The sequence below is a fragment of the Varroa destructor genome, unplaced genomic scaffold, assembly GCF_002443255.2.
Source record: "Varroa destructor unplaced genomic scaffold, Vdes_3.0 BEIS01000007.1, whole genome shotgun sequence".
Taxonomy (NCBI): Eukaryota; Metazoa; Arthropoda; class Arachnida; order Mesostigmata; family Varroidae; genus Varroa; species Varroa destructor.
Window position 1 is genome coordinate 30,937,178 of NW_019211460.1, and position 27,861 is coordinate 30,965,038.

The 27,861-nt window shown below is 38.6% G+C and overlaps 3 protein-coding genes across 17 annotated transcripts; 1 reads left to right on the forward strand and 2 right to left on the reverse strand.

The window, feature by feature from the left end:
- Positions 1-3,092: 3,092 nt before the first annotated feature.
- LOC111254710 (uncharacterized) lies at positions 3,093-9,946 on the reverse strand. 3 transcript variants are annotated; one of them, XM_086976062.1, is made up of 4 exons: positions 9,212-9,946; positions 8,986-9,082; positions 8,292-8,448; positions 3,093-7,040 (listed from the first exon to the last, which is right to left on the reverse strand). In XM_086976062.1, the coding sequence occupies exons 3-4, from the start codon at positions 8,397-8,399 to the stop codon at positions 5,172-5,174; spliced, it is 1,977 nt and encodes a 658-aa protein (XP_086832188.1). In that variant the 5' UTR covers positions 8,400-8,448; positions 8,986-9,082; positions 9,212-9,946; the 3' UTR covers positions 3,093-5,171. The 3 variants fall into 3 exon arrangements, with proteins under 3 accessions (XP_086832188.1, XP_086832187.1, XP_022671566.1); XM_086976061.1 differs by having other exon boundaries at positions 8,292-8,787; XM_022815831.2 differs by having other exon boundaries at positions 8,642-9,946.
- Positions 9,947-12,636: 2,690 nt separating this feature from the next.
- Positions 12,637-21,987, forward strand: ast (single-strand DNA endonuclease protein asteroid). Of its 7 annotated transcripts, none has more exons than XM_086976067.1 (15): positions 12,637-12,732; positions 14,297-14,403; positions 14,661-14,750; positions 15,154-15,289; positions 15,492-15,575; positions 16,036-16,222; positions 16,641-16,756; positions 17,081-17,226; positions 17,458-17,561; positions 18,166-18,302; positions 18,585-18,705; positions 19,570-19,715; positions 20,001-20,135; positions 20,378-20,536; positions 21,182-21,987. In XM_086976067.1, the coding sequence occupies exons 2-15, from the start codon at positions 14,312-14,314 to the stop codon at positions 21,353-21,355; spliced, it is 1,827 nt and encodes a 608-aa protein (XP_086832193.1). In that variant the 5' UTR covers positions 12,637-12,732; positions 14,297-14,311; the 3' UTR covers positions 21,356-21,987. The 7 variants fall into 7 exon arrangements, with proteins under 7 accessions (XP_086832193.1, XP_086832190.1, XP_022671015.1 ...); XM_086976064.1 differs by having other exon boundaries at positions 12,723-12,768; XM_022815280.2 differs by lacking the exon at positions 12,637-12,732 and adding an exon at positions 12,739-13,162.
- Positions 21,988-22,248: 261 nt separating this feature from the next.
- On the reverse strand, positions 22,249-27,598 carry LOC111254435 (uncharacterized). Of its 7 annotated transcripts, none has more exons than XM_086976069.1 (9): positions 27,529-27,564; positions 27,119-27,223; positions 26,105-26,372; positions 25,322-25,513; positions 24,755-24,947; positions 24,307-24,643; positions 23,928-24,101; positions 23,544-23,776; positions 22,249-23,225 (listed from the first exon to the last, which is right to left on the reverse strand). In XM_086976069.1, the coding sequence occupies exons 3-9, from the start codon at positions 26,343-26,345 to the stop codon at positions 23,027-23,029; spliced, it is 1,569 nt and encodes a 522-aa protein (XP_086832195.1). In that variant the 5' UTR covers positions 26,346-26,372; positions 27,119-27,223; positions 27,529-27,564; the 3' UTR covers positions 22,249-23,026. The 7 variants fall into 7 exon arrangements, with proteins under 7 accessions (XP_086832195.1, XP_022671020.1, XP_022671019.1 ...); XM_022815285.2 differs by having other exon boundaries at positions 27,119-27,219; positions 27,400-27,540; XM_022815284.2 differs by having other exon boundaries at positions 27,400-27,540.
- Between the last annotated feature and the right edge of the window lie 263 nt (positions 27,599-27,861).

The window sequence follows — 27,861 nt, forward strand, 5'->3', positions numbered from 1 at the left end:
TTACGACCGAGTTTGTCTGCCATGACATCACTGTTATGTTATAGACCCTCGTCCTACGTTGTTGGACGTTTCGGCTGTATTTTGTTAGAGAATTGCTTTTAGCGGCCGTCAAAAATTACGTACTGTTTGAGGTTTACCTACTGTACTGCCCGTTTAGCCCGCTATTTCGTTGCAAAAGGGATCCGGACGTTTTGGTAGACAACGGCTAAAGGCCGTAGACATAGAAACGACCAAGCGAGACCAGTCATTTTGAATTCCGTTGAGGAACATAATATCCATGTCAAAGTAGCCTTTCTAAAATATGTGAAACAATTCAAGGAAATAGATCATATCATTGGAATATTCGGAATCTTCATTTCATTCAACTGGTCGAACTTTTTATCTTATATAAAAATGCCGCTCAGTTCGTACCGACGCGATGTCGACGGCAGACTGAATGTGCAACAAAATGTCTTCATTACCTATGGGATTCATTGTTCGTAATTAGTACGAAACGGATTTGAAGCGAGGGCCAACAGAAAGGAATGGCAAGCCGCTCAACGACCATGATACCATTCAGCGAGTTTTTTTGTAGTTTCTATTGTGTTATAAGATCGATCATAGTCCTGCACATAGGCTATTCTTATGAGTAATTTCAACGCATGAACTGCAAAACGCACTGCTGTTTTATAATTTATCGCCATGTGTATCGGGAAAAAATACAACTCAGGAAATCGCCGTTCCGTGTGTTCAACTGCTAGAGTGTCCTCGATCTAAAAGGAGCAAACTTGGTTTAGTTATAAACACTACACAATGGGTGATCGGATAAGGTGAAAATTTTTACTTAAAAAGCTTTTCCGGGAATCGGCTACTTTAGTTTATTTTTGGCTCTTAAAAGAACAGCTTGACGTATTACATATTCAGGATAACTATAATGAAGAAAAGTTTATTTATATTTAGCTTGTGAGATAGCTGTTCTGAAGCACACACAAAGTCGTTTCAAGTTTTGTCTGAAGACTTGCTCACATATTCCTCTCAGAGCAATTTTTAACGTATAACATTGTTATGCCACACAGAGCTGTCTTTTTAGGATGACTCTTGATTATATGATTACTCTTGTTAGAGATCTACATATGTAATTGCCCATGCCCCAATTATATGACAAATTCTGAATTTCGAGGTATTAATACCTCGAAATTCCCGCAAGGCGTAAACGTAAGTGGAAAAGGAGTTTAATTTGTTCACTTGCTAACAGAAAGTAGTTTCGACCATTTACGGCCCAATTTTTGTTCAAATAACGCCTATTATTCCAAATAATTACGCTACGCTATTAATGTATGTGGATGGACTCATAGGTCAGCCTAGCCTTTTTGCCAGACGCAACCGACAGTTCAGTAAGTAGCAGAAATTTGCCTGTAACCATACATCACTGTTTCGTTATCGAGCTATTGGTAAGCTCAGCCTGTGTTAGAGCGGTTCCCCCTATAGACATACAATGGCTGATACGTGATTAAGCCACTCATGAAAATAGTCCATTGGTAAAACGGTCCTATTAAAGCTAATTAATGAAAAGAGATAGACATACAGGGTGTTCAAAGATTAAAGTTATCCTATGCATGCGTTAGTTTAATATAACACTCATTGAACTACCTAAATTGCAATCTATGTTGAAGTACATTTTCCAACAGCTGCAAAATCGCATGCGTGATTTATTGAAGTGGATATTTTTATGTAAACCGCTAGATGTCGTAAGTGGTTTTTTCCCATAATGAAATTATTGAAAATGAATGCTCACTTAAAGAGTCGGATCTATAGGTCTATTGCAACATACGAGCTGTTTTGAAAGGAATATAGAAAGCGCATATTTTATCAACTAATCTACCCCTTCACTACGTGAGTTGTTTTGTCGTGCATCAGTCTAAAAAGTAGTACCATTTACTACTCACGGCATTTATGATATATTGTTTGGGTTGATTTATTCATTCCACCTCCATATCCACATCTGCGCTACCGTTAAGTACCTATTAAATCAGTGATCGGACAGCGTGGCACTGGTGGTGGTATATATATATATATAGACTGAGAACTTGGGCCAAATGAACTCAACCAACTGCTCTGAATGAGCGAATGTGTTAATAGCGATAAGTGGTTCCTCTTATTTTTTTTCTGTGTGCCGGACTTTCCATTTGTTTATTCGTACATTGAACGGCATTCTAAGGAACACCAATGACATATTGCTTTATTGTACTCTGTCCGTCTATATGAAATGCATCGAGTTCCACAATTTATAATTCCTGTTTGTTGATCATACTTAATGTATTGATTACCCAAGGAACCGGTAGATTATATTTCTTTCAAAGATCGCAAAAACCTCATGACTGTGTTTTACCTTCTACCTCCAAGACTATGGGTAATATAATTTCTCAATGTCAGTTTCCGCAAATGCTGTAGATGATTGTCATAAAGGTCGTTCACAGTTGACAAACGATCAAATCCTTTTCTCCGAAAAGTCTCTTGCGTGGAGCTGATATAAAAAACCTTTCCAAAAGTCATATTTACTTTTATGGCCTCGAATATCTTCGAGTGGCGGGTCTAAACTAGCTGAGCGGATCTAGTGCGGAGTTGCTCTGTACTGTCGTCGTCGGCCTTATACTAGTTAACTCTGAAAAGCTTATTTCAAGTATTGGTTAAAATATCGATTATTGGGCTGTTATAATATTCATCGAGTTGGTAAGCTTGCACCGTAAATGAAAGCTGTAAAAATGTAAGACTCGGTGGTGACTGACCATTGACGACTTTACCACCACCGGCAACACGCGATCATAGCCAAATCAACAGGCCTGATGATTTAATTTGCTTTTATAGGGTTGGTCGGACCAGTTCCGTCCTCTGTCATATATGTGCGTACGCTTTTAGGCAACCTTATAAATATTTAGTCCTATAAGCGGTTCCAATACGAAGTTTGACAGCAGGGAATTTACCTCCTATAATTTTGCTATCGACAAAAACACTTCGTAAGAATTGTGTGAAGGTTAGACTTTGCATTACTATTCTGTACAAAATGTACGCTATAAATCTATACATAATCAGGAGCATATCAAGAAGAACAGGCATTTCTTTTTTATGTCTTTAGGTACGAGCCATGACGTACCTGCATTAACCTTATTTTATTTAAATATATCATATTATTATGAACAATAATGTACTGATATACTTCTCACGTACCTCGCTTTCGTATAGTTTTCTTTTTTATGATCCTTAGACATTTGTTTTCACGATACTACAGTAGTCATTAGTGAAGTGCTCCGAGTATTTGTGGATGAATGCTGCTTCAAGGGATCAGAAAAGTATGCATTGCATCCATCGTAGGTTGACGTAAGAACAATATCGGAATCGTTCTCTGATTTTGAATTCTCTGAAATTGCTGAATCAGTATATACTCACAGATAGTCTTTATGGACGGCTCTGAAACTCTTCTCATGAAGTCTACATCTAAATTTGTTTATGTAATGGTAACAGATGGCAGCTTTCAGCAACAAGATACTTCCACGTAATTTATGAATTAGTAATGGTTATAATAGTAGTATAACAGTAAAAGTTGAGGATTTCTAGAAAAACAATATGCAAAGTTATTCACATGCAGTTGAAAAGAGAGCTTACGATACATATTTCTTAAGAATTATGATGATTGAAAATTTATGTTTTTTTTAAGCATAATTACTTTTTTAATTCTTGGAGTTCGAAAGATCCGGATTTAAGATCGAATTTCTTGAACAAGGCTATGGAGAGCTTTAGGGAACAATTAACTGTCCATAGATTGCGTCTCAAAATCAAAAACAGCTACAAGACCAACTGTTGGGAACAAATAAACTTCTTTTCTTTTTTACAATTTTGCTATGAAAGTAATTTGGGGCGAGTAAAATCCAGCATGGATATTCGAGAAACAAAATTATGAAGAGAAAAAATAAACCTATATTTATGATTTCTTTTGTAGGCAAGAACCATCCCTTTCTAACGGGGAAACATCATTGTTATATCTTGCTTTAGAACGCAATATTTGTGGTTAAAATGTGCTTGCATATAGGCGAATATACAAGTAGACATTTACATTGAATTGAGCCTTTCAAGTCGAAGTATATTACGGCGTACAGGCTTGTGAAAAGCCACGAAACTCCTTTTTGCTAATTCGAATCGGTATCACATGACAATTTTCTGCTGCAACCATAACACCAACACAGCCTTTGCTATGAACATAATTCATATATTTATATCATTGGCCTCGGAATCGATGTGTCAGGGAAGTGGGGAATTCTAAAAGTGAGCGACCTCAGAGAGCCAGACCCAAAAGAAATGGGGACTAGAAATAACACGTCAGGGAAGTAGTTTATTGGCTATTGCAATCCAATCAGTTTTTGGTTCTATCGATGATTTCATAAGGACATTTTTTTCTTCAGCTTTCTTATTTAAAATTGAACGTTAGACTATGGACGTCGCTTAGAGGGTATGTGTGCTCTGTAATTTGTCTGTTTCAGATCGAAAGAACATGGAAAAATCAATCGATCATTCTCACCTATAAATAAGCACCTGATAATTTTTTTGTTTCATTACAAAGATGAGCAAGCATGTTAGATAAATTATGTACTTCGCTTTAGAACTTGTCCTCGTGTCTGATCTATGTACAACACCTATATACGACTGTACATTTGGTGTGACGAATGGCCAAAACAAAATGATAACACGCACACGTCGATATGCAAATATCGATTGATCGATCCTCTTTACGCCAACTTCAAACATCCTGGAACTTGAAAGGAGATATCAGGAGGTATCAGTAAAGCTTAACGCGCGCGATTCGCTAGCTGGGATACATGGGACAATGCTAGGGGATACAATTTTAATTTGCATCCCCACATTGTAGAGGTAATCCTTCTTATTTGCATAATAGTTCCACTGACCATTCGACCGTTCAGTGTTTAGTTTTTCTTTTGTCATCAACAACGTAAGACGCCACCAAATAGGTAGTCCATTATAGTTGCGATGTTAATATACTTAATAAAAAGATATATATATATATATATATATATATATATATATATATTGCACGGGGCGTCTACTAGCTGAATTTAAATATCACCTGCTACGTATAAAAGTGATTGAACAGGCACTCGTTGCATCTAGCATCGTAGAATGCATCAATAAACTGTTCGTAAGTCGCTGCCTGGTGAATCGATATCGCCTTCAGGGAAAGTTTCGTGAAGTATATCAAGGAGTGTCTGCGCCTCCCGAAAAACATCGGCGTCTCCTTTTGTTCCCTGAAACCAGGAGCGTGGCCTTTGTCGGCTGCGTCGCTCTGTCAATTCTGCCACCACAGAAACATCACTACAAGTACTGCCAGTTCGATTTTGATGTTGGTGTCCTCTTTTATTAATACCTGCTGCTACTTTACGCGTTGGCACGCCACGGCTATTGTACTGTTGGGTATTTTGTGGGGTCCACGGAAGGGGTGACATGTTGTCCCGTGAAGTAATACTTTCCACCGAATCTTTGGAAGTGTTTAGAAGGCGTTCGGCTGTTGCAAGGTGAGCCCGTAGCTCTACGGCTGACTGTGGCTGTTGTTGCTGCTGCTCTTGTTGTTGTTGTTGCTCCTGCTGTTGCTGCTGCTGCTGCTGCTGCCACTGCTGGCATTGCTGTTCGTTTGCGTGCTCTAAATTACGATTACTGTATTGGGGACTGTCAAAAACGGAGAAATCTGCTACCCAATCATCTGTGGCAGCTGACAGCTGCTGTTGGCTATCGGCGCTGGCCGTTCGAAGGCTGCCAAACGAAGCGCTAGGTGAACCGTGCGGCTGGGCGTGTGATGGGCTCCCAGGTGACGGCAGACCGTCGCCATCAAGGTAGAAACTCTTCCTAGGGCAATCGGCCTCAGCCTCCGGAACACTGGTGGAGCAGTCGCAACCGTGGAGTTTTTGTGACGAGTCAGGCCCTAGCGGGTTCAGTGTAATTGGCGCCCATAGACCCTGAGAGTCCACCCATAAGAATCTCGAGTTCACGTCGTCTTCGTCCTCGTCGTCGTCCGTGCTCGCTACGAGCGAAATCATCTGGTTTAGCTGTTCGGTAGCCTCAAGATCGGCACACATCTGCCCTTTCTTATTTTTGTTGGCAAATCGCTTTTGTTCTGTTTTTCGTGCACTTCCCAGGGAAAGAAGCTTGTTAGAGCCGTAACGCCGAAACGTGAACAGGCCTCGACGTCTGTCTGAGGTCGTTTGCGCAGAACTTGGCGATGTCATGGCAAGCCCCGGATCCTGTGCATGAACAACTTCCCACGTAGACTTCGCTGAGCTGGCGTTTGAGGGTGAATCAACCCATGAATGATTCCATAATGACGAGTCGCCACTTCGAGTTACGTTGTAGCGCCATGAGAAACTTTCTGAAATTGATGTACCCTCGTGTCCGATGGGAGATCCATGAAGAGGCGAATCTTCTGGATTCTCTTGTGCCACTTTCATAAGCGATTTGATTCCATGTTTTAACGGGGGAGGTGTTTTACTTTCTTCTTTAGTGGGCTTGCTGTTGAACTTTCTTCTGGAGAAAAACCTTCGCGCTTTTTTAGCTCCAAAATTACCGTAACTAATAGATCTGTCTTTCGTGGACTGAGCCTCTTCTGAAGACTCTCGGGTTCCATTTGGCGCCTTTGTTGTTAGGGGATCAAAGTGGTCGGACTGAGCCTTGGTCGAAATGCCACCTATTTTGAACGTACATGTAAAAGACTCGGTTGAGTCCTTTTTTCGAAACAATAAACCACGGTTGGATTCTTTCACTTCAGGCAAATTATTTAGTTTTTCTAAATGCGTAGGAGGAGGCTGAAGGCTGATATTTCGAAGTCGCTCAATTGTTCCTGCCGTTTCACTTGGCTTGGCCTCGATAACCGGAGCGGCATCTTTCCGCCTCCGAAATAAGTTGAGCCTTCTCCGAAGTTTATTCTGACATTCAGGCGTATTGGTCGGCGTGAAAAGTGTCGCTGGCGGTGGTGAGGTGTCGACAACAAAGTCATTCCGGATGGCCTGGAAAACAAAAGGCATCGTTATGTAGTGACTGCGCCAAAAATTATATAGATATAAATGTATGCATAAAAATTTCTTTCTGATAGCGCTGTCTCACAAATCTAACTGTACTGTGTAAAGCAAAGAATAGTATTCATTCAACATTTCTGAAAGCTTATGTAGAAACATTCAGGTTTTATATTCCTAGATAGCTGCTGCAAAACGTATTTTGTTCTGCTAAGCTCTGAAATGGATGGAAATTAATCAGTATTGTATTAAAACTATTTACTTGTATATCGGTAATAGCGTGGTTACTTGTTAAGTGGTAGGGTCAACTCATTACGTAACAACAAAACGACAAACAATTTTCTCGGGCTTTATTGGTGCTGAGGATACAGCTATTGATTTAATCATTAATTTTATTAAAAATGAAACATTAACCGTAGTTATATAAATCAAGGAAATGGACTCGGCAATAATAAACAAAATTGAGTCATAATTATAAATAAGTTTCGCTCGTCCTTATTATATGTCGTTAAGGAAGCCTAAGAAAACACGTTCTCAGTTCAAGCAGGATATGCAGATCTTCATCGTTTCGTTCATTTTAGCGAATGCTAGTAAGGAGTGCCGATGTGCAGTCCATTAATATTAAAGTCCATTTCTTGCTTAGAAAGCAATTGCCAACAGGACAATTATTCTTCCTCTATAAGCAACAGAAACTGCCAATGTGAATACATTTGTAACAAGTAGTATCAAAGGACTATGGCTGGCATTATTACTGTATTATGAGCTAAACTTGCCATGGTAAAAGTCAAGAAAAATTTGCCAGAAAAAAATGTGTTCTCCGCTGAAACGAATCGTGGATTGTATTTTAATTATACCGGCCAATAATTGCGACAAATGCACTTGCGAAAAGATATACTCTTATACAAGAAAATAACATATATAAACATAACATATTTAATGGGTGGATTGATTTGCGTCTATTGCAACAAAATCAACTAATAACAACAATTTCTAAAAACGTCATTGTGGTTTTGACTAAATTTACGACTTGGCATAAATTAGTGTGTGCTTAGTAGAATTTAATTCGGGAACACTGTTTTCTGTAATATATAATAGAATAAAAAACGTCGCCGTCTTCCTGACAGTTGAAACAAAATCCATTTTAAGATAAACATGAAATTTATCAAGATAACGTCCTAGTCGGCGGACATCAAAAGATCCATAACGCTCTCTACTAGCATCGTTGTACATAAAAAAAACACCAACCTGAAATTCGCGTTCACCTTCACATAAGACTTCCTCACGGACTGTTACTTCACTGACGCCGCGTGCTCCACGCCACTCGGACTCCGGTCGGGCCCGAAGGAAGAACATGCCCTTCGATCAGTTTTTTTTTTTTGTTGGGTTAGCTGTCTGCTAGGAACTATAGAAGCGATCGGCAGTGAATAACATAAATGAACAAAACACGCTGTGAAAAACACCGCTTCGTTATGGCACAGGAATTCCCTCCTACGTATTCGATTAGGCCGCCGCGCTCTTTAGCTCTTTCAGCGATTATTAGACAGTCGGAATCCCATGAAATACGCTGAATGAGTGAATACTTTCTGACTACTTGCCTTGGCTAGATTTGGTTGTTATTGTTATCGTTGTTCATTTTTTTCTCCAATTGAAGACCTATCACACAGCCCATCACTAGATAGTCATCACCAAACGGCTCGGGAGGACGCAAAGGTACGAAACAGTACGTAGTAGGCGTGTATGGCTGAAGAAAAATAAATGCGACAATCAAACGCGAAAAGCACCATCATAGGTTGAATTGGCTAGTATTTACTGATAAATCGATCGTCCTGATGAACTTGACTCCCTCAACCTCTACCCACTGTAGTCGACTGCGGTTCATTCTTTTACTGCGCAGCCTGTTATCAACTTCTTTATACCGTCAGATCAGCTTATCGCCTACCTGTAGTCGTTCGAGGAGTCATACGCATCTATGTCGGCGGAAACACTGCATTTTGACCGCAGCGACTTTGTAGTAAGCCTCGTAACGATTTCACTGCCTACAAAATATAGAAAGATCGCAGCTACAAAATTAGCGTAAACTGTATTGTAAACAACAGTGGTACCCAGCCCTGTCGTTGCTCGACAGCAGTCGCTCAAAATTAGCTCAGCCTAATTTCACTGCTTACCCTGCATCGCTTCAAATGGCACTGATTTAGGCATTGCCTTAGTAGAGCCGTGTTCAAAGTCTGCCCCTGAAAAAGCTAATCGTTATCTCTGTTAAGAGTTCTTGGAATATATTAGAAATTCACTTGATTGTCTTCCGTCAGACTAGTATGTTTTTTTGTGTTAAAGGTTATCCATGATTTAGCGAAGATAAGGTAGAACAGCACATCGAGACGACCACTTCACACCGTTGGCAGGATTTATGTAGTACCAGCTGTAGTACTGCTACTTGACAAAACGGATTAACAAAGCAATTCTCATATTTTTCCAGCTGTCATCTATTATTACGACCGCTTCGTCGAATGTCGGTTGGCCGAAGTCAGACAAGCGTATTACTGCTGATGCGCATTGACCCTCGATGATTCCCGATCATACGACACTGACCTACGCACGCACAGCGTATCTATACAGGCTTAGTACAGGGTGGATTTTACAGCACAAGTGGCGCTGCTGCTGTCGTTGAGATCTGAATCTCCTCCATCTGCCCGACCGATTGCTTTGTACATCTTTCGAGAGTAGTGAGTGAATCGGCTGCTGTCGCCGTTGTCCATTGCGGCTAGCGAGGGATGATCCCTTAGTGGCAGAGGTGGGCTTCCCTTTTCCCGCTCTGATACAAACGGCGGTGCGTCTCTCGCAGCGGAGGCGCCGAGACGTTAAGATGAGGGGCGAGAACCAACGGCCGAGAGCAAATAGGAAAGGGATGGAAACCCGCGAGCGAAGAGAAATGCTGATCAACGTAGAGCATAATATCGAGAGAAAGGAAAAAAGAAAACAAAAGAGAGAGTAATCAAATGTACACTGTTTCGAAACGAAGTCTGTCACAACGAACTGATTTACCATATGGTACCATTGCACAAGCTTTCATCAAACTGCGTTCACCACTATATCATTGTTTATATCTGCAAACACACATATACATCAGATATGTAGGGGTGTAATAAAAGGAACACAAAAGTATTCGTACGGCTACAGTCATTTGTTAAATTATTTCGAATTAATGCGATGCAGAGCTATCCAGGACCAAGCTCTTCTGAAGTTGATTCCATAATACAATTGAGTCGTAGGACAAAATGGACTGATGCAGCTAATGAGGTTTTAACGGTACCTACGTGTTTAAATGGCGCCTACTGAATTTCACACCTTCACGTATCTGAGGCCTAGCGGTGACCAACGCAGACCAAGCCGGAAATTCATCGGTTTCACCTTATCGAGAGAAGTGCTAGCTATTGGACTTATAAACGCCTAAAGCGGCTGATTTCCAATATTACCATTGATGTGAAAATAGATATAACAGTTGTCGATCTATCCACAGGCTTAAATTTATACTCTTTTTTCAGTAAAATCTTGGGGCTTTAATGGGCTTTGACATGCAGATAATACCACGGCCCTAGAGGCTGTAGAAGCACAGCAGACCGAATGGCAAGGTTTTTTTAGGAACGAACCACTTGATTTTTCACCCTTTCTGCAGTACTGCTATTAGCAACAACCAGCGTCGAGTTGTGAACTAACATGCTTGACTGGACGTATACATAGCGTGACGTCGTATCGGAATAGCAGATTACTGAAGCTCGTTTTGCTGTTCGGTACAGCATCCTGATTTATTTTTTTTCGCTGTACCAAGATCTCACCTGCGAAGCGCGTACCTAAACGTGCCCCTCTTTCTACACTTCTAGCAACTAACCTTTACTGATTCAGCGATGTGCTTTGTGGAACTACTGCCTGGCAGGTACCTCCGGACTACATTTCTTAACCCCGTATACGTTTTTATCTGGATACTAGCTACGGATATTTTATTGTATAGGTTAAGCCTCAGCTTATCGACTAACGTTAATTTTTTCTGCATAAACTCTTTTGGCTTCTGCATCTGCAAGAAAAATTTCTTCGGCGATTTTGTTTTTCAGATTCGTACCACGAACGCTTTGGTAACCTCAAAATCAACGCAGAATAGGGATGACTTTATCATCATCATCCGACTCCAAACACAACGCGGTTGGCCAGTCGCTGCTGACCCCCAGTCGGAAGCTCATATGCCTGAACTTAGTTCTCAAATTTTATATGGCCAGGCGAAAGCGGGCGGTCGTGACGCCCAATTACCAAGACGTTCTCTCACTGCATCGCCCACGTCTCCCGCCACTCCACCGTTTCCACCCAAAACAGAGCGGATTGTCGCAGCCTATGCTGTTAGCTCGAAAAAGCGAGCGTTCTATAGCCACCCGACTTAACATTATCTAGCCGTATACGCATCTATCTATATGATCCTATAGTATGCTATTTAATTCCGTACATATATATATTTATTGATCCTGTCCTTGACTTTAGCAGTCGGGTAGGAAATGCTATGTGCGCCTCTTCTTTGCTATTGCCGACATAATAGATTTTCAACTGGTTTTTACAATTTAATTTCAAATTGAGCACTACACAAAGGAACAGATAGAAATTACTTGAATCGATGATGGAGTTCTAATTCCTAATAGGACAGTTTAAGCTGATGCTAATGAGAATAGCTTTTCATGTGATGAACAAATACAAGGGCGAGATTCGCCAAGTTTGATCTAAAATATATTTCAGGTCCGTAGATGGTTCAGTTATTGAGTTATTTAGGTTTTTTTGGATGAACTACTAGTGGACCTAAATTGCGTCCTTAGGGCGACTTTGGCCTGTCTTTGGCCTGTCGGTTCTGCGGTAATAGCATATACTGAACTGGCTTTACTTTTTTGCACATAAATCCATTTTTTTAGTCTATTTTTATATTCAAATATATACCTTCAAGTTTCTTTGCGCATCAAGAAAGTATGTCTAGAAAATATATATTTCAAAATCAACAACAAATTGCCTTTAGCCGACAAGAATTGGCATAGGTGAGCCCAATTCGCCTTTGTGATTGCGTTTTATTAAAAAAACGTTTGGAGTAATCATAGTGCTTACTTTTCCGAGATGATCTCTCAGCTTATCGTTGGCTTTAATAGAACTAAAAGAACTGACGCAACTCAAAACTGACTTAATTAATTGTAGCCGTTTTGTACAGGAACCCACAAGATGCACATATTGAGCTCATTAATGGAACGGATCACGATAATCATCGTTCTTCAGATCTCTTCTGAAGTGCTTCTTAGATAGTATCTCGAGAAAGCGGGTAAATTTAGTGAACGAAACAGAGACTTAGTAGCAGAATGGCAGAAAACGGCGTTACTGAAAGGTAGGCTTTAGTGTGAGCCGACCTGTGGGTTGTGAAAGAGGGTCCAGCTCTTTCATTTATCAAATTATTTGATTATTGTTTACGGAATATGTACTGCCCAGAGAATAATATTCGTTAGCCCTCGTTTTATTTTTACGTGCTTTGATTTGCTCTCGATTTGCACGTAGTCCCCGCCCAGTGCCGAAACGAAAACTCCGCGCCAACTGGGAGAGGATCCATGAGTGGAAAGGATGAGGCGGAGGGAGCGTGTTCTACTGTAAATACAACCACACAATACATACATACGAGGTACTGCACATGACTTCAACTAATTGCATAGAAGGGGTGGGCGTAACAGCTTTTTATTATAAATAATGCTGTACAATAAATTGTAAGAGTGCCTATATTTCTCTAGTAAACAAACCGAATAATACCGCCTCGACTGGATACTTGCTTTAGTCAAAAATAGAGGACGAAAACCTTTGTGTTAGGTGCATTCTCTCTGTTGACTGTTCCATAAATGGAACGCAAAACGCTTTGTACAGTATTGCGCTTCATGTGTATCATCGCGTATCTACCATTATTCAAGCAGTGAACTAATGTGACCCTTCTTTAGATTGGATACGGATATGATAGCTTCTAATTAAATTGTGAGTTGTTATTTTGATCCTTGCAAGCCTCGTTCTTTTTTTTGTATCACCAGCGTTCCCTGATCTGAAGTTAGCCCTGCGTTGTCAAGGTATAACGGAGGTTACCCCTTTAGCTACTCTTCGATAATCGTGAAATCACAATTTAGGCCAGGTCAGAAGAAAGTATGACAGAGATTGCAAACTTCCAGGAACATCAAAGTATGGTTATAATAACTATGTTTAATTTAATATTTCTTTCTTAAGTTTAATCAGTATCTCTGTTCTAATTAAGAAATACAAAAAACACTAACCCAAGACGCGGAGATTCGGCTCTCGATTTGTTCATTATGAATAATAAGTTTTTCGTAGTGCAATCTTTATTACTCAAATTAAAGTAGTCAACATACTGCTAAGTCTTTCATTTTCATTTTTTTTTTTGGCACACTTCTGTTTATGTGCATCTCGTCGCATATTTATTGACTAGACATGCACCTAACCTATATATGAATGCGTTAATAATACTTTTACTTATTACTGAAAGTACTAACTATCAAAGCAATGGATCTGCCTGGTCCTTTTGAAATATTACATGCAAGTTATTTTTGTTTTCTCTCATGCCATTGTACAATCATTAAGAGCTGTCTAGGTTTATCTGTAGATAAAGGTTTCTGTCGTATGGACGTTCGCAAAAGGGTTTTAGACCTTTAAATATATATCGTTCTGGGGCTTATTTGGGTTATGTCTTGGGGTGTGGGCACTTTTACGGATGCTCTAAATATCTGGCAGAGAAATTTGGAAGTATTAAAATTGAATACATTGTATTAGGTTCCAATATACCTCTATTTTCAACAGGTTTAATCGCAGGTTTTAAATTCAGTTATAGACTGTCTCTATTACCAAATATTCTATCAAGCACTATGGCTAGAACAATATCTTCGCTGTTGTCGCCAGAGGTTGGTTATTGTGTTTTATGACATGCTATCTGTAATATGTGTTGGTAAGATTTATAAATTCAATCTTTGCGAATAAAAAGAAACGTCTGTATGCTAGAACATCAGAGCAATAGGGAGTACCAGAATCATTTTCGAAACGGTCCGAATTATAGTCAAACGTTCCCACAGTAATGCCTCTCCATTTAAAGCTCCTTGACGTTTAATATGTGTGTTCACAGAGACCTAAAAAAGCGAAAAGAATGTGATAGTTATATTATAACACCAACAAAGCTTTTTTTCGACTATTTCTAGGTACAAATTGCGAAAATGGGCGTAAAAAATCTTCGTGGGTTGATAGAATGTAATCCTTCTCTACAACAACGACACTTCCTTCATGGTGGCACCGTGGTTATTGACGGGTAAGCAAGCTACTAGCTATAAGCAATTATAACAGGTTTGTTTATAGTTAATACATAGTTGGTTTTTTTGCACCTGTTCTTCAAAGCTTATTTTGTCTAATTTAATCTGATAATCTTGTCATCTTTGCTCTTTTTTTATCTTTTATGGGAAAGAATTTTATAACTATGTATGGTATTATACCAGATATCTTGTCGGTAAAAGGAACAGATGATTCGGAAACGTTCTACTAAGCTTTTGATTTTGTATTATGTTTCAGCTGGAATCTTGCATTTCGTTTATATCTCGAAGCCTCATTCGATTGCATACTCGGAGGCGAGTACTCTCGGTACGCCGACGCAGTCCGTTGGTTGGTAGATTTTTTAGCGCTAATTCTTTACCGTAGCATATTTTACTTCACTTAAAAACTAAACTGTTCGTTAAAATATCATTTTTTCTCTCGGCAAAGGCACAAAGGCGGATTCGTTCAATACGAATCTGCTTGAAACATTTCGACTGACATAAAGCCGGTAAGAACAAGTCTCAGGATAATAAAAACAATTGACCATATACATTGCATCGCACTCATTTAGAAGCACCATCTCCTGTTACATAAAGCTTTGTTTCCCGCTTAGTTCAGTTTTAAACGAGTTTCACCTTCAAAATACGATTATAAGCCGCACAATGATTAGAAATCTTCAATCACGGATTATACGAAAAAGGTTTTCATATCTCGATAATTGTGTTTACACGTCTTCTTTATTCTGTTCCAGTTACTTCCGGTTATATAAGGACGCGAATGTCCACTGCGTGGTAATGCTGGACGGCGCGTATGATCCATCAAATAGCAAACTTCGAACTATTCAAAAACGCAATATGGATCGTATTAGTCAAATGAAGCGTCTGAAGGTACCGAATTGCATGCCGTCAAACCAATACGACTGTATATTAAATATTTATATCAGTCTTCTATGAAGTTTAATTCTCATGCGCCTGTTTACCGCAAAATTTTACATCGTCGTTTCATGTACACTCACTGTTGTATTTATCTAATAGAAAAAGTTAAACGTAAATATACCTGCTTTTGTCTGACTTGGTTTCCGGTAACAAGGGGGCCGATGCTGAGAAAATTAAAGTTATGCCGCCATTGGCCACGGATGTGTACAGAACAGTTCTTGCCGATTTAGACGTCGAGGTATACAAACTTATTCAATACAAGTTGCATTCAATGAATTACTCAGAAAAAACTTCACAGACCTCACATATGTATATTGGACACTAATAACAAAGTTAGATTTTTACTTATGTTAGTCTTGATCAGTTTCATTGATTGATCCGCTGTGATTATAAAGGGATCTAGAGTTTTTCTAGCCTAACCAACTATTCAATATATAAAAAACGAAAGTCGAAGTTTATACGTCTGGTTTTATAGCTTAGCACACAGAAACTACAGAACTACCACTGAACTTTCATCATTTGTAGCACAGAGGTTACACTCTAAATTAGTTTGTAAAAAAACAAGATCGTTACTGATAGCCGAGATGAACATGTAGAGACCTGTTGTGATTGAGAAGCTGTTTCAGTGGACCCAGCTTTACATAAAAATTTAACCATTAAGAGAATAACGAATTGTGTATCCTGCGTTCCCTTTTCAGATGATTCAGTGTGTTTTTGAAGCAGACGAACACATTGCTCGTCGAGCAAATCAACTAAATTGTCCTGTCATTTCTGATGACTCTGACTTTTTTGTTTATGATTTGAAGGGTGGCTTAATTCCATTAAGCTCGCTTAACCGCGAAACGACTATGAAACAGTTGAACCCGAACGGGCCGACTGTTAAAGGTAAACCATGCCCAAAAGACGCCATACATAGGCATCATTTATAGTGAAATAAAATGAAAAAGTTAATTTACAAGAGTATCTGAGTAATATTACTAACGTATATTAGCTCACCTAAAATCTCTGTAAAAGAGTAGAACGATATTTCATTTGAATATTAATCAAATCGTACGCGCGACATGGGCAGCCCTTGAAGTGCAGCTACATAAGCTTTTTATGCAAGCTCGATAATTACTTTGAAGATGCGGCTTGAAGTTTCGCCAAAGACTTCAAATATATCACTGTGCATCGTAAACATTAATCATAAGTTCCTTTGCAATTGAGGTACGCCTTTTTCCTTATTTTATCAATTCTACGCTGTGATTTGTATTTCTATACTGAGATTGCCATCTAAATTAAATGCTTTGTATTTTGAATTCAGGCATTGATTGCAAAATATACAAAGTCGAAAATCTACTCAACAAGTTCAACCCCGAATTCAATCGGGAACTGCTTCCACTCTTCGGCACCATTGTTGGCAACGATTTTGTGGCAGAGGTAACTGTATTATCGCAAATTATTATTATCGTATCGCAAAGCAATGCCTTATCTTTAGTATTTTATTCTAAACTGTTTCGCTGCATACATTAGTCAATTAATATAAGGTCTTTATAATAATAATAATGTTAAAGTATCGTCGACTAAGGTTTACTATAAACGAGTGGCTTAAGAACCACAATTATTATTATTGCTAACAAAAATAAAGTTCACCAACTAATTACTCTTCCGAAATTTCTGTTCATTCCTTCCAACCTTTCATATGTCTACTGTACATGATACGGATGACAAATTACGATACGTTTCGACAAATACGACAAATAGGATACGTTTTCTCATTTTTTCCAAACAATACGTGCACCGCGCGACTGTAGGCTACACTATAACCCGCCACACGCAACAATGGTAGCCATGCTCAGCTTTCTATCGCGACAGAAATCGCTTGAAGAGTGTATAGACATTGTGCTAAGGTGTGTAGAATAACAGATATTTGTTAGCAATCTAGTTTTATTCGTTGTTTAGATAGGTAATGTTTATTTGTCGCTTTTGTTTTAGTTGATTTTTTGCTGAATCCCAACCTCGCCCTCTTTTTTTCATAGAAAAGTGATTTTTTTTAAACGGTTTAGCGGAAAGGCGAATTAAATACTTCTTTTTCTTTCTTTGTTTCTTAAATACTTTTCTGCATACTCACTATGTTACAGATGTACTCCAAAAGAGCGTCGCGACAAACTACACAACCTAATGAAAGATGGGATCGCTAGGTATAGGTCAGAGTTCTCTGATGAGCGGGTCACTTACAAAAATGGTGAGTTTGACTAATGGATACTAATGGATAGTGCTTACTTGGAAAATATTTATATATAACATTTAATTTTGGAAGGTACACTGTGCAAGACATCTGCTACGCCTGAAAAGCACAAAATGCTTTGTACGTTATTCAAACTATTCGTTTAAAAATGTTTGATTCTCCATGATCAATACAAAACATTTTTGGGTGTCAAGCATATCTTTACTTAGAGAAAAAATGTGTTAGGTTTACCGTTGCCAACTATGAAAACTTCTAAAATTAAATTCAATACTAAGGCACAAAAATACAGATTTTAAGAGTCTAAATAAACTAATCGATGTGGTTTTCGCACCAGAAGGATTTTTTCCAGCGTGAGACAGTTTTCCCCATAAAAACCAACACAGTCGTATCGATTTTATGGAGGGTCGACGCAAAAAAAGTCGGTAGATGGCATCTTTGCCAATAATTCACAGACAGGGTTGCGTTATTTTAATTTGATTAAGCCTATTTCATCACACGTTTCATTAGTAATCACTAGGTTCGTAACTCCCGTAAATGGGTCCATTGTTTTGAAACCCTTAAGTCTATATGACCAATTGTTTGTTAAATTCTGTTTTTGCAGGAGTACCTATGCCTGACTGGGTTGTACAGAAATTCAGAGCTGGCGAAGTGCCGTCAGAAGTCATTACGATGGCGACTACAGGCATCCATTTTCTGTTTGTCAAAGTTGAAGTGGTCAGCATGATTAGCTCGTACCAGGTACGCTTCCTGGAGCAACTAATTACACTCACACCGTTGACGTCCATTATTGTAGTCTTTATTTGAACGTGGGTAACCATTGTCTGACTGAAAAACTTTTATATGTTGTAATCTTTAAATATATGCGACATGCTTTATAACAAGAAGTACCCAGTCAGTTTTTAGATAATTTCCTATTCCCATACGAGAAAATTCGAACTGCCTGTTGTAACAGTTCGTTAAAGTTCGTCGATCAAAACTTGATTTTATTGCTGTTCGTATTGCCTACATTGTTATTTTTAGGTGTCATTACTTCTCCGAAAATCGTTGTATAGGTTAGTATTTAAGGGTCATGCCAGTATGGTTCAAGAGTTGGACCGAAGCGGACATGATATGCAATTCCAGGATATCGAATTCACGACAGGTAATACATTTGTTAATGACTGTCCTTTTTAATCGATCGAATATTTCTAAATATTCAAGGTTATCGCTATGGCTATGTAGACATCTCATGGAGTGGACATAGTCTGGCAGATAAATTCGAGAGATTTTCTAAGCATACGAAATTCCTACGCTAAATTCAGCGTCGGCAATGACCAACTGGTTGGAGCTAACGGTAGCTTTCCCATCGATACAAATGCATAACACTTACATTTGCCGAAGCATGAACGTTGCGTGCTCAATATGATCCGACCGCTACCTTAATTAAAAATCTAACAGCTATTTAGCTAACAAGGGTTACTAAATCTTCTAAAAAAAAGTGTAAAAAAAAGTCGGACAGCTGCTTTTGAAAAGAGTTAAAGGCAAGAAGCTTTATTGTCGTTGTTTTTAAGTCTTTCAACCATCTTCAATTATTATTATTCTTTCTTCGAAAAAAGTTCCTACGATAGATGCAATTATTGGTCGAAAGAATGACCGCCAATTAGGTTATTTCTCCCAGAATATTTCCGTTGTAGAAAGCAACCTTAAAAGACAAAATCATCAGATTGCCAGGCGTTTCGGCGAAACAAGGAATTTTTAGCCAACTTAGCTGCCCATATTTAAGGCTGTCGTATGGGGACGTATCTGATCAAGACTCGTTCGTCGTTTTTGTCAGATATACTTTGCCAAAAGTAGTGAAAACACGGAAAAAAGTTTAACGTTTGCATGAAGCAGCGAATTTTGAAAGTGATTGGATTATTCGGATTCAGGTGCCGCAGCCTTTATTTATTCTGCGGATCATTTTTAAAACAAAGGTGGCAGTAATGGTAGAGCTGTCACTGACATGTTAACTCATGCTTCTATTTAGGAGAAGTTGGCTTATCGGAAATTCCCGACTTGAGCGCGGATCAACGCCGTACCATTTTAATTAATTGTATTCAACCAAAAGTTCATTGTGCTGACCTTGTAAAACTTCCTGCGGGGAAATTGCTGATGTATGCACTTGAATATTTGGTAAGTATCGTGGGCATGAAATACGCATGCGATAAGGATTCTTTTTCAATCCGTCGTTTCATAAATGACGGTAAATTGTACTAACGATATGAAAATCTACCCATCGTAGCAATTGCTACTTCAGAGACTTTTCCCGTAAACGGACCTTTGTAGTAACCTCAATTGTCAGACTTGTTGTGGCTTGATTAGAGTACAATCGTTGACACCTATTATGCGATACATGATCCCCCAATATATGTGAACTCTAGTTATTATTCCATAGTTTGCCTAATTTTCCATTGGCAGGTTCTTAATACGATGATCGAATGGGAGTTTGCTTTGTCATTACTTGTGATGCACGTGGCGGTACAGGCGACAGCGGCACGAACGATGACCGAACGTGTAAATTATTTGTTAGGAATATACGTGAACTCTAAACAGGTATGCCAGATATATAAGTAGTCCGTGTGTGCAATCTATTTGAAATATTTGCACAAACTCATAGCCATACAGAAGAGGGAAAAGCGATTTACATTGCCAATAGCGGTCATCTAAGATGGCAGAATTTATCTACCCACGTCTCTAATCTCGGATTAGATATATACCGGATTAGGATATACTGAGTATAATATATATATATATATATATATAATGTTGAACTAAATGATTTAACTTTGATTTAGGTACAAGGTTTTTCTAGTTTCTATAAGAAACCGACATCCGGGCAACGCCTTGATCTCGATCTTATCTACAAGACAAATCAGTACACAGGATGTTTGGATACAATCCACGCGCTAAATCAAGTGCTTGGCGCCCACAAGATTAATTTTAAATTTCATTTGGTGAGTAACGCGCTGTATATAACTACTTTGTGCTCACTCTCGTATAAAGATATCTGACTCGGCGTGACTAAGCTCAATTTAACGGACAATACAACGGCAACTGTTCAAGAGCCACAACATTGCTACGGCTAATTGGTTCGATTGCGGTTGTATAATTGGTTTCGGCTAATCAGTATTATTGTGGGCCGAAAGCGTCCTATAGCTAACTGGCATAAAAACTTACCGATATGCGGTGAACAAATTCATTTTTTAGGGCAAAGCAAAATAGACATAAATGCTACTCTCTCATACGAGTAGTTTTTGGGTGCAGATGGCGGGAATAACAGACTTCGTACACCAACTAAATTAAAGGTTAAGCAGTATGTAAAAATCACACCATTAATTTTCTGAAGCCTAAATCAAAAATGATAACTCGACACCAGCAGTTTATTCATTACATCGCATCGACAGCATATTTGAGTTGCGGATTATTTCGTTGTAATCGCTAATTTCTCCCGGAATGGGTCCTGCATCTAGTGGGTGGCAAAATTTTCGTGGAAACCTTTTTCAAAGGGTAAATCAGATCAAAATATCTTAATATACTTGCATACGAGCGACAAGAACGTTTGTTGTATTATTGTACGCATTTCGCTCACAATCTTGCAGGTAATGAATGGTGTGTTTCTGCACAATTTCTACAAGGACCTTAAGGGGAGACCTCAGCCGCACCGATATCTTGCTAACCATCTACAACCAAATTCCCGGTTGCACCTGAAATTTGAGGAACTATGGTCACAAGTGTTTCAGCGCCTTTTCTCTGAATCAAGAGACCAGAGATAATGTAATGAGAATGTTGATTTGATTTTCACCGCAAACCGATCCCTAAAAGTCTCTCTATCAATTATGGTTTGTTTTTAGAAACAAAGATTCTGTTTTGTAAAATTATATATTTAAATTAAATATCCATGTGGCTCTAAAGTACAGGAATTATGTTTACTAATAGGATTACCCATATATACCGCTAAAACAGTGCAGAAACCCACACGAAGAAAGAATTATAGAACATTCTATAAGTTAGAGTTGAATTTAATCTATCAAACTGGGCAAGGTACGTTGTCTGCAACAACATATTCGGAGGTAGAATGTAAGGGAGCCCATCTCAAATTCTCTCAATAAAATCATTTCGTAATTTTTTCTAATGGCAGTCTATTTGTTAAAGTTGTCACTACGTAAGAATAAACAATAATTTGTCATGTAGTCATTATCGAGAAAAACTATAGTCCATTTTTGATTTGAAGATTCATATGAACTTCGACTCATACGAAGGTTCTTGTCTGTTCATCTGTATATGATTTAAAAGTAAAGAGACGTCAACGAAAGGCGATAAAGGTAATATGAAAAAATTGTGGTACCATTAAGAATGTTTAAACAGGGTCTATGTTGAATAAAACTATTTCATGTTTGACCCACAAGCATCAGGCCACGCATTTATCGTATTGTAGGTGTTGCAAATTCGAATTTCTTTTGGTGCTGTTTTCTAGGAAAAGCAGCATGACATTTTGACCCGTCATTGAAAAACGACATTACCGAAAGGAAGGAAACAAACATCAAAAACGAACACTTGATTTAAATGTAATAGTCTTCCGGCCGTGTTAGACATAGCAGTAGAGTAAGTACTACGATGTGTTCGCTTGAGAATTAGCTGAATCAGTCGAACATAACAGGCTTCAAAGTATTAAATTCAACACTGGTACTTTATTTTCATTAAAGACCTAACGCATAGAACATGTGTAAATGTTGCGCACTTACATACAAGGCCGTTCATATAACCGATATACAAAATAGCGGTTTCAAGTACGTTGGGTCAAGTTTAAAAATAACTAGATCACAAGCTAAACAGGCTTATTATTCCTAAGAAAGCTAGGTGAAGTCTCTAAAAAAATGTTAATAAATCTATTCACAAGCCTTGCGAAAACGTCGTATCTACAACAAAACTAAAAAAAGTATCCTTCAGATTTAAAAAAACATTGATGTAATAGAGCTTTACATAACCATTAAGATACAACAAGTTCAGCCACAGGGGCGCAGCAATTTCTCATGCGTACGGAATAAGGAAGAGCTAATGAAGCATATGCATGGCCTAAAATCAAATACGCTTACAAATTCCTTTTTGCTTCTGCATCGAGCAAACGTAAGAATTTTTTTAGTACTATCGGGTTACGTATAGTCGCCTCTAATAATGGAAAATTTAATAGAATTTATTAAAATTCTTGATAAAATTATAAAAAATTATAAAAAAATTAAACGAAAAAATATTAAAAAACCTGAATATTTGTATGGACAATTTACGATGTACAGTCAAGTTTTATGTACGGCATGACAAGGAGAGTGCGACTATGATATATAATTGAAATACATTACTCTGCCTCAGTAGTAGCTAGCTATGTATCTTAAATAAACAGAAGGGTCTATAGCACAAAATGAAAATTATACAAACGACAGTGGGTATCCTCAAGAATCGTTATCATCGTTCGCTGTATCGTATTGGTCTTCATCGTCGTGTTTGCTAGGACTGCAATCACTTCTAGCTCTGTTCACTGGAAGTCGTTGAGAGGGACGTACACGGTCCTGCCGTGCTCTTTTAAGAACAGTGGTATCTGAGGGCGGTGGCATCTCAATAAGCCGCAAAGTGGCAGGCATTGAAGACAACCTAATGTATTAAAAATTAGAGCAATCAGAACATATTGATATATTCTGTAGTGAGATGCTTCGCTAAATACAATGCAAGAGCTATTCGAAGCATTCCAGCACAAGAAGTATCCAATCCACACAGATTCAAAAATTCGGTCAAATAATGCACTGCAAAATCTGAACAACAAACAGTCATACAGTTTTATCGTCATTAAATAAAAGGTTTGTGTTCTAAATCGCATTTTTGATTTGTTATTAGTTTTTTTTTTTCTCAATATGTTCAATATTTGAATAAAGCTTATAGTTTCCTGTAGTTTTCACGATGTACTTGTACTACCTGTACTGTTGTAACGTGTTTCGCGAAAGCTGCGCTGCATGTAAATCTTTCACATATTGCGAACGCATTCTCGACTCCGGAAAACCTCCTCTGCTTTCATCTAGATCGAATTGTTCTGACATCTCATGGATATAATTTCCTCGCTGCATTACTATCGGCTCAAAATGCTGCGTTCCTCTCTTTCCAGAGGCTTCCATCCGTAACCCAAAAAAAGACAGTGACATCCCTGATGCCTACATAAAACACCATAGTAAGAAGATTAACAGCTAGCTAGAATTTTAGGATAACAATGTAGGGACTACTATCTTTAGTATGTGAATGTGCTATTTTTGCATTTAGTCTTATTTTGCAATAATTGTGGTTAACGGCTAGGACGTAATTTACCTTAAAAGCTAAAATTACAAGTACTCCAAACAGTAATATAAAGGCTGGCACGACGCTAAACCAAGATTGTTGATCGGCAAATTCTCTAATTGCCACACCCAGCCCTGAGAACAGATTTGCAATGCCCAACGAGATAGCCTTTGATGAGTATTCAGAGACCATACGAAGCAAGACCTATGAAAACAAACATGCATATAACATCAAAGAAACGTTTTAATACCAAATTTAAAGATAGGAACCGCTTAACATACTAAGTATGTTTGCTTGTGCATAACCATCATTGGAATATGAAGCAGCTTTATATATATACATTTAATAGAGCCCGACATTTTTATGCAAAAATTATAATAATTATCAAAATGGCTAGTCTGGTATTTACCTCTATGGGCGAATATTCCATGTGGGCGGGCGTAAATTGCCTACGCATATACTCCTGACACTCTTTTGAGTCCGAGCTGACATACCTCGACGGATTGTACCATGCCCTACCGTCCTCACAAGGGCTTTTTTGATTCAGTAGGTAGAGGTCAGCCTCGGAATGCCTTAGCAGGTTCTGCCAGTACCAGAAGTAGGATAACCAGAAGAGGAAGAACAAACTGTAACCATAGGTGACGACTCGAGAGCGCGAGATCAATATAATCACAATAAAGAGGACTCCAAGCAGTAGAATTGTAACGCGTATTACAACGAGAAGATTCACTTCCGATAAGAGACCACTGGAAATCAAAAAATGTTAGAAAATAAGCACCGGGGTGACATATCTACAATTCACTAAAATTCATATAACAAGCATTTAAGCATGCTTATGCACAGAGCTTTCAACGCACATAACACTTAGCCAGAACAGCTGAACCTTCGATGGTCTTTCCCGGTAGTCAAAGAAGACCTCAGCATTGGTCACGATATCATTCATTTTTATACTGATCCGACTTGCAGATCGAGCGTCCAGTTTATTGAGCAATATGCGAAGCTCTTCAATATCCTCCGTGCTAAACGCGAGCTCCAACCGTCCGGGAGTATCTATATATTCAGATAAGAGAAACATTCAGTAGGTTGCTAAAGAACTAGAATGTGCTAAATGTTGTAAGGTGACGTTTTAAACTCCTACTATTACAGGTAGTTTTTTCTGAATATTTCCTACTTACTTCACAGATTTGTTCTACTGCTAAATATTGTAGTGTACTGATGGCTTCGGAATCGATTTTAATAACAGCATTTAATTACACGCTTACTTTTAGAGTTTGTTTTTAGAAGTTTCGTTAACTGATAATTCAATTCAAAGGAAAATTCTACGACAGATATTTAGTTGGTAGATAGAACTTATCATTGGCACTGGCCTAATGAGGTCAATGTGATCAAACACCTGATTTCAAAATAATCCTGCTAACATTAACCTTTTTGATCAAGGTAGCCACCCTCGAGGCGTGTCATTATATTCTTCACCCATTTGCGAAGGTACACCATATCAGTGGAGAGCTTTCCGTTATTTGTTGCATCTGCCAGCATCTGATATCGTAACAGCTGTGCCTCGCATTTTGACAACGACTGTTCGCACGTCCCCAACAACTTACTGCACTTTTTACTTCCTGAAGTTAAGTGGTCGCGAATAAATAACATTTGGGATCACATTTTAATTAGGAGGAGTGGGTGCACTACGTAATGTCTAGCACTAACGTTTCGAATCTTGCGTTCAGTTCTTAGACTACTACACCCAGCAAGAAACAAAGTGTGTTCACGGCCGGACGTCGTGTAAGTACATACACATATACATACGGAGATGATATGCAAGCTAACTCATATTTTAAAACAGACACGTGTTACGTTACATTATCGGAGGAATAATCGTTATATGAATCAATGATAAGTGAAATACCTCTGAGGTATCTATACGTATCTATATGTAACAAGACCAGTGAATTTTAATCCGCATGCTATTAGAAGTGTTCCCGAAAGCAGAACATAAGAGCCCCGTATTTTGCGTGTATAACGTGCTACAAAAAAATTAAAGCATGATACGGTACGCAATTCGGCGTGGCTGACGAACACATGAACAGTCTATAGACAACAATTATAGCAGATGCAGTTGGATCGAATTCATATGTCCACTCTTTTTTATTAAACATTCTGTCGTCTCATTAAAGGAATAAATAGCGAATTCAGAAGTTTATGTAAAATACCTGAGTCAAGAATCGCATGCCTATCTGGCGTGAGTTCATCCGCTTGTTCATGTTGCCTTGCTTCCTCCGTACGAATCTCATCGATCGCTGTGTTCTCGAATCGACTGCTCGGCTCTATCCAGTCTTTTCGTTCGGCTAAGAGAGAGTTTTTAATTGATAGCTGCCCGACGCAGATGTTCACGGCAGAGATAATCAGAAGGAAAGCTCGACCAGGATCCCACATCAAGAAAACGGGCCTCATTTTAGTCTAGCACGAAGACTTCGTTCTCTGGGACGAGCAACCAAATAAACATAAGATTGAAATAGAACGCATATATGAAATATTATTGCTGTTCATAATTATTAGTGCATGAGACCGCTTTTCTATTGTCATATAAAAATATGCGGAGTTTTGAATACGTAAGGCAAGATCATAATAACGGTAAGACTAAATTCACGGCCATTACATAAATGGTAAAAAGCGTAATAAACTTTTTGGCTTTGCTAGGCCCAAAAAAACTATTGATCTAGATTTGGTTAAAATTACGTATCTTTATGAATCTCTCTGTCCTAAACTCACATCGAACAAGGTAAGAAACAAAAATGTCGTCCTTATTGAGTAGCAGAAAACGCTACGAAGTATACGCTCAAATAAGACAATACAAGCTATACTAAAATTTATTATAACGAGCGACCGCGAACTTAGTAGCCAGATTCTATTACTAAGCAACAGATGAGTTCACTTAATTCACTTGTTTTCTAATTTCTCAAACATTTATGGCATATTATGTATTGCCGCTAAACCTGTGACCAAACTATCGTCTAATAATAAAAAATAGAGTAGTTTTCACCCCACCCCCCTTCCCCTCCCTCTTTACGTTCCATATTCAATTGATTTTCTACATCAGATATTGGCTTCTGCATTTTTCCATGCTATGCACTAAGAAATGCCATGCTTAACTTCTCACAGTATCAATTCTGGATAATTTCCGTTCTCTGTATGATGAAAGACTCGGTAGATTATCAGGAACCTACCCGACAGAGGTGTGTGACTGACCGAATATATGAGTATTTGCCACGCACCGAACACACTTCATTCTCCGGCCTATTCTCCGTCAAACTGTTACCTGTAACCGCTATCTAACCCGAAAGTCATTAAAGCACTCTATCAACACCAGTATGACAAAAATTCAGTGGCATTTAAATTTTCACAGGCAAGCTACACTGCACCAATGTACATTTTCACCGAATGACCCTGTGTGTGTATTAAGTAAATAAGCTTTCTGGGGTACTATCAAAAAACCATCATAGCTCACCAACTTTAACCAGACAGCTATAACACACGTTCTCGTGTGTAAGCATAACAATAGCCCAACCGTCAAGTATTTTACGTAAGTTCACTAAACGCAGTCGTGCAGTTTTGTCAATATTCGAATAACGTGTACCTTGGGCGAATCAAACATTTAACTAGGTCGAGCTCGTGATTGTTTACCAACAACCGCCTTTACGCGAAGTGGCCAAATCGTCTGCTGCGGATGGCGCGGAAACACTGTCCTTAAAGCAGGCTGCATACATACAGGTGGCGAACTACTACTGATGAACCAATGGAACTAGTTTACCCTTTTATTTATGAGTTAGAAATGCGTTCGTCGCCTTCATAAATTTCATTGAACGGCACTCATTTATACTGGATGGCAATAAACAACATCTGGACAAACGCAGAGCCACGGAACTACAATGCCTTAATGTCATAACTAATGTCTAAGCCTAACTGTCAT

Bases quoted from the DNA above. Each gene is read 5' to 3' on its own strand.
- LOC111254710 (XM_086976062.1), bottom strand. From the start codon at position 8,399: ATGTTCTTCCTTCGGGCCCGACCGGAGTCCGAGTGGCGTGGAGCACGC. The intron at 7,041-8,291 runs GTTGGTGTTTTT...TTTGTTTTCCAG, and splicing joins AAGGTGAACGCGAATTTCAG to GCCATCCGGAATGACTTTGT.
- ast (XM_086976063.1), top strand. From the start codon at position 13,970: ATGGCTAGAACAATATCTTCGCTGTTGTCGCCAGAG. The intron at 16,757-17,080 runs GTAACTGTATTA...TACGACAAATAG, and splicing joins GCAACGATTTTGTGGCAGAG to GATACGTTTTCTCATTTTTT. The intron at 17,562-18,165 runs GTGAGTTTGACT...CTGTTTTTGCAG, and splicing joins GCGGGTCACTTACAAAAATG to GAGTACCTATGCCTGACTGG.
- LOC111254435 (XM_086976071.1), bottom strand. From the start codon at position 26,345: ATGAGGCCCGTTTTCTTGATGTGGGATCCTGGTCGAGCTTTCCTTCTG. The intron at 23,777-23,927 runs GTAAATTACGTC...TGTTTTATGTAG, and splicing joins TTGTAATTTTAGCTTTTAAG to GCATCAGGGATGTCACTGTC. The intron at 23,226-23,543 runs GTAGTACAAGTA...TTAATACATTAG, and splicing joins AACACGTTACAACAGTACAG to GTTGTCTTCAATGCCTGCCA.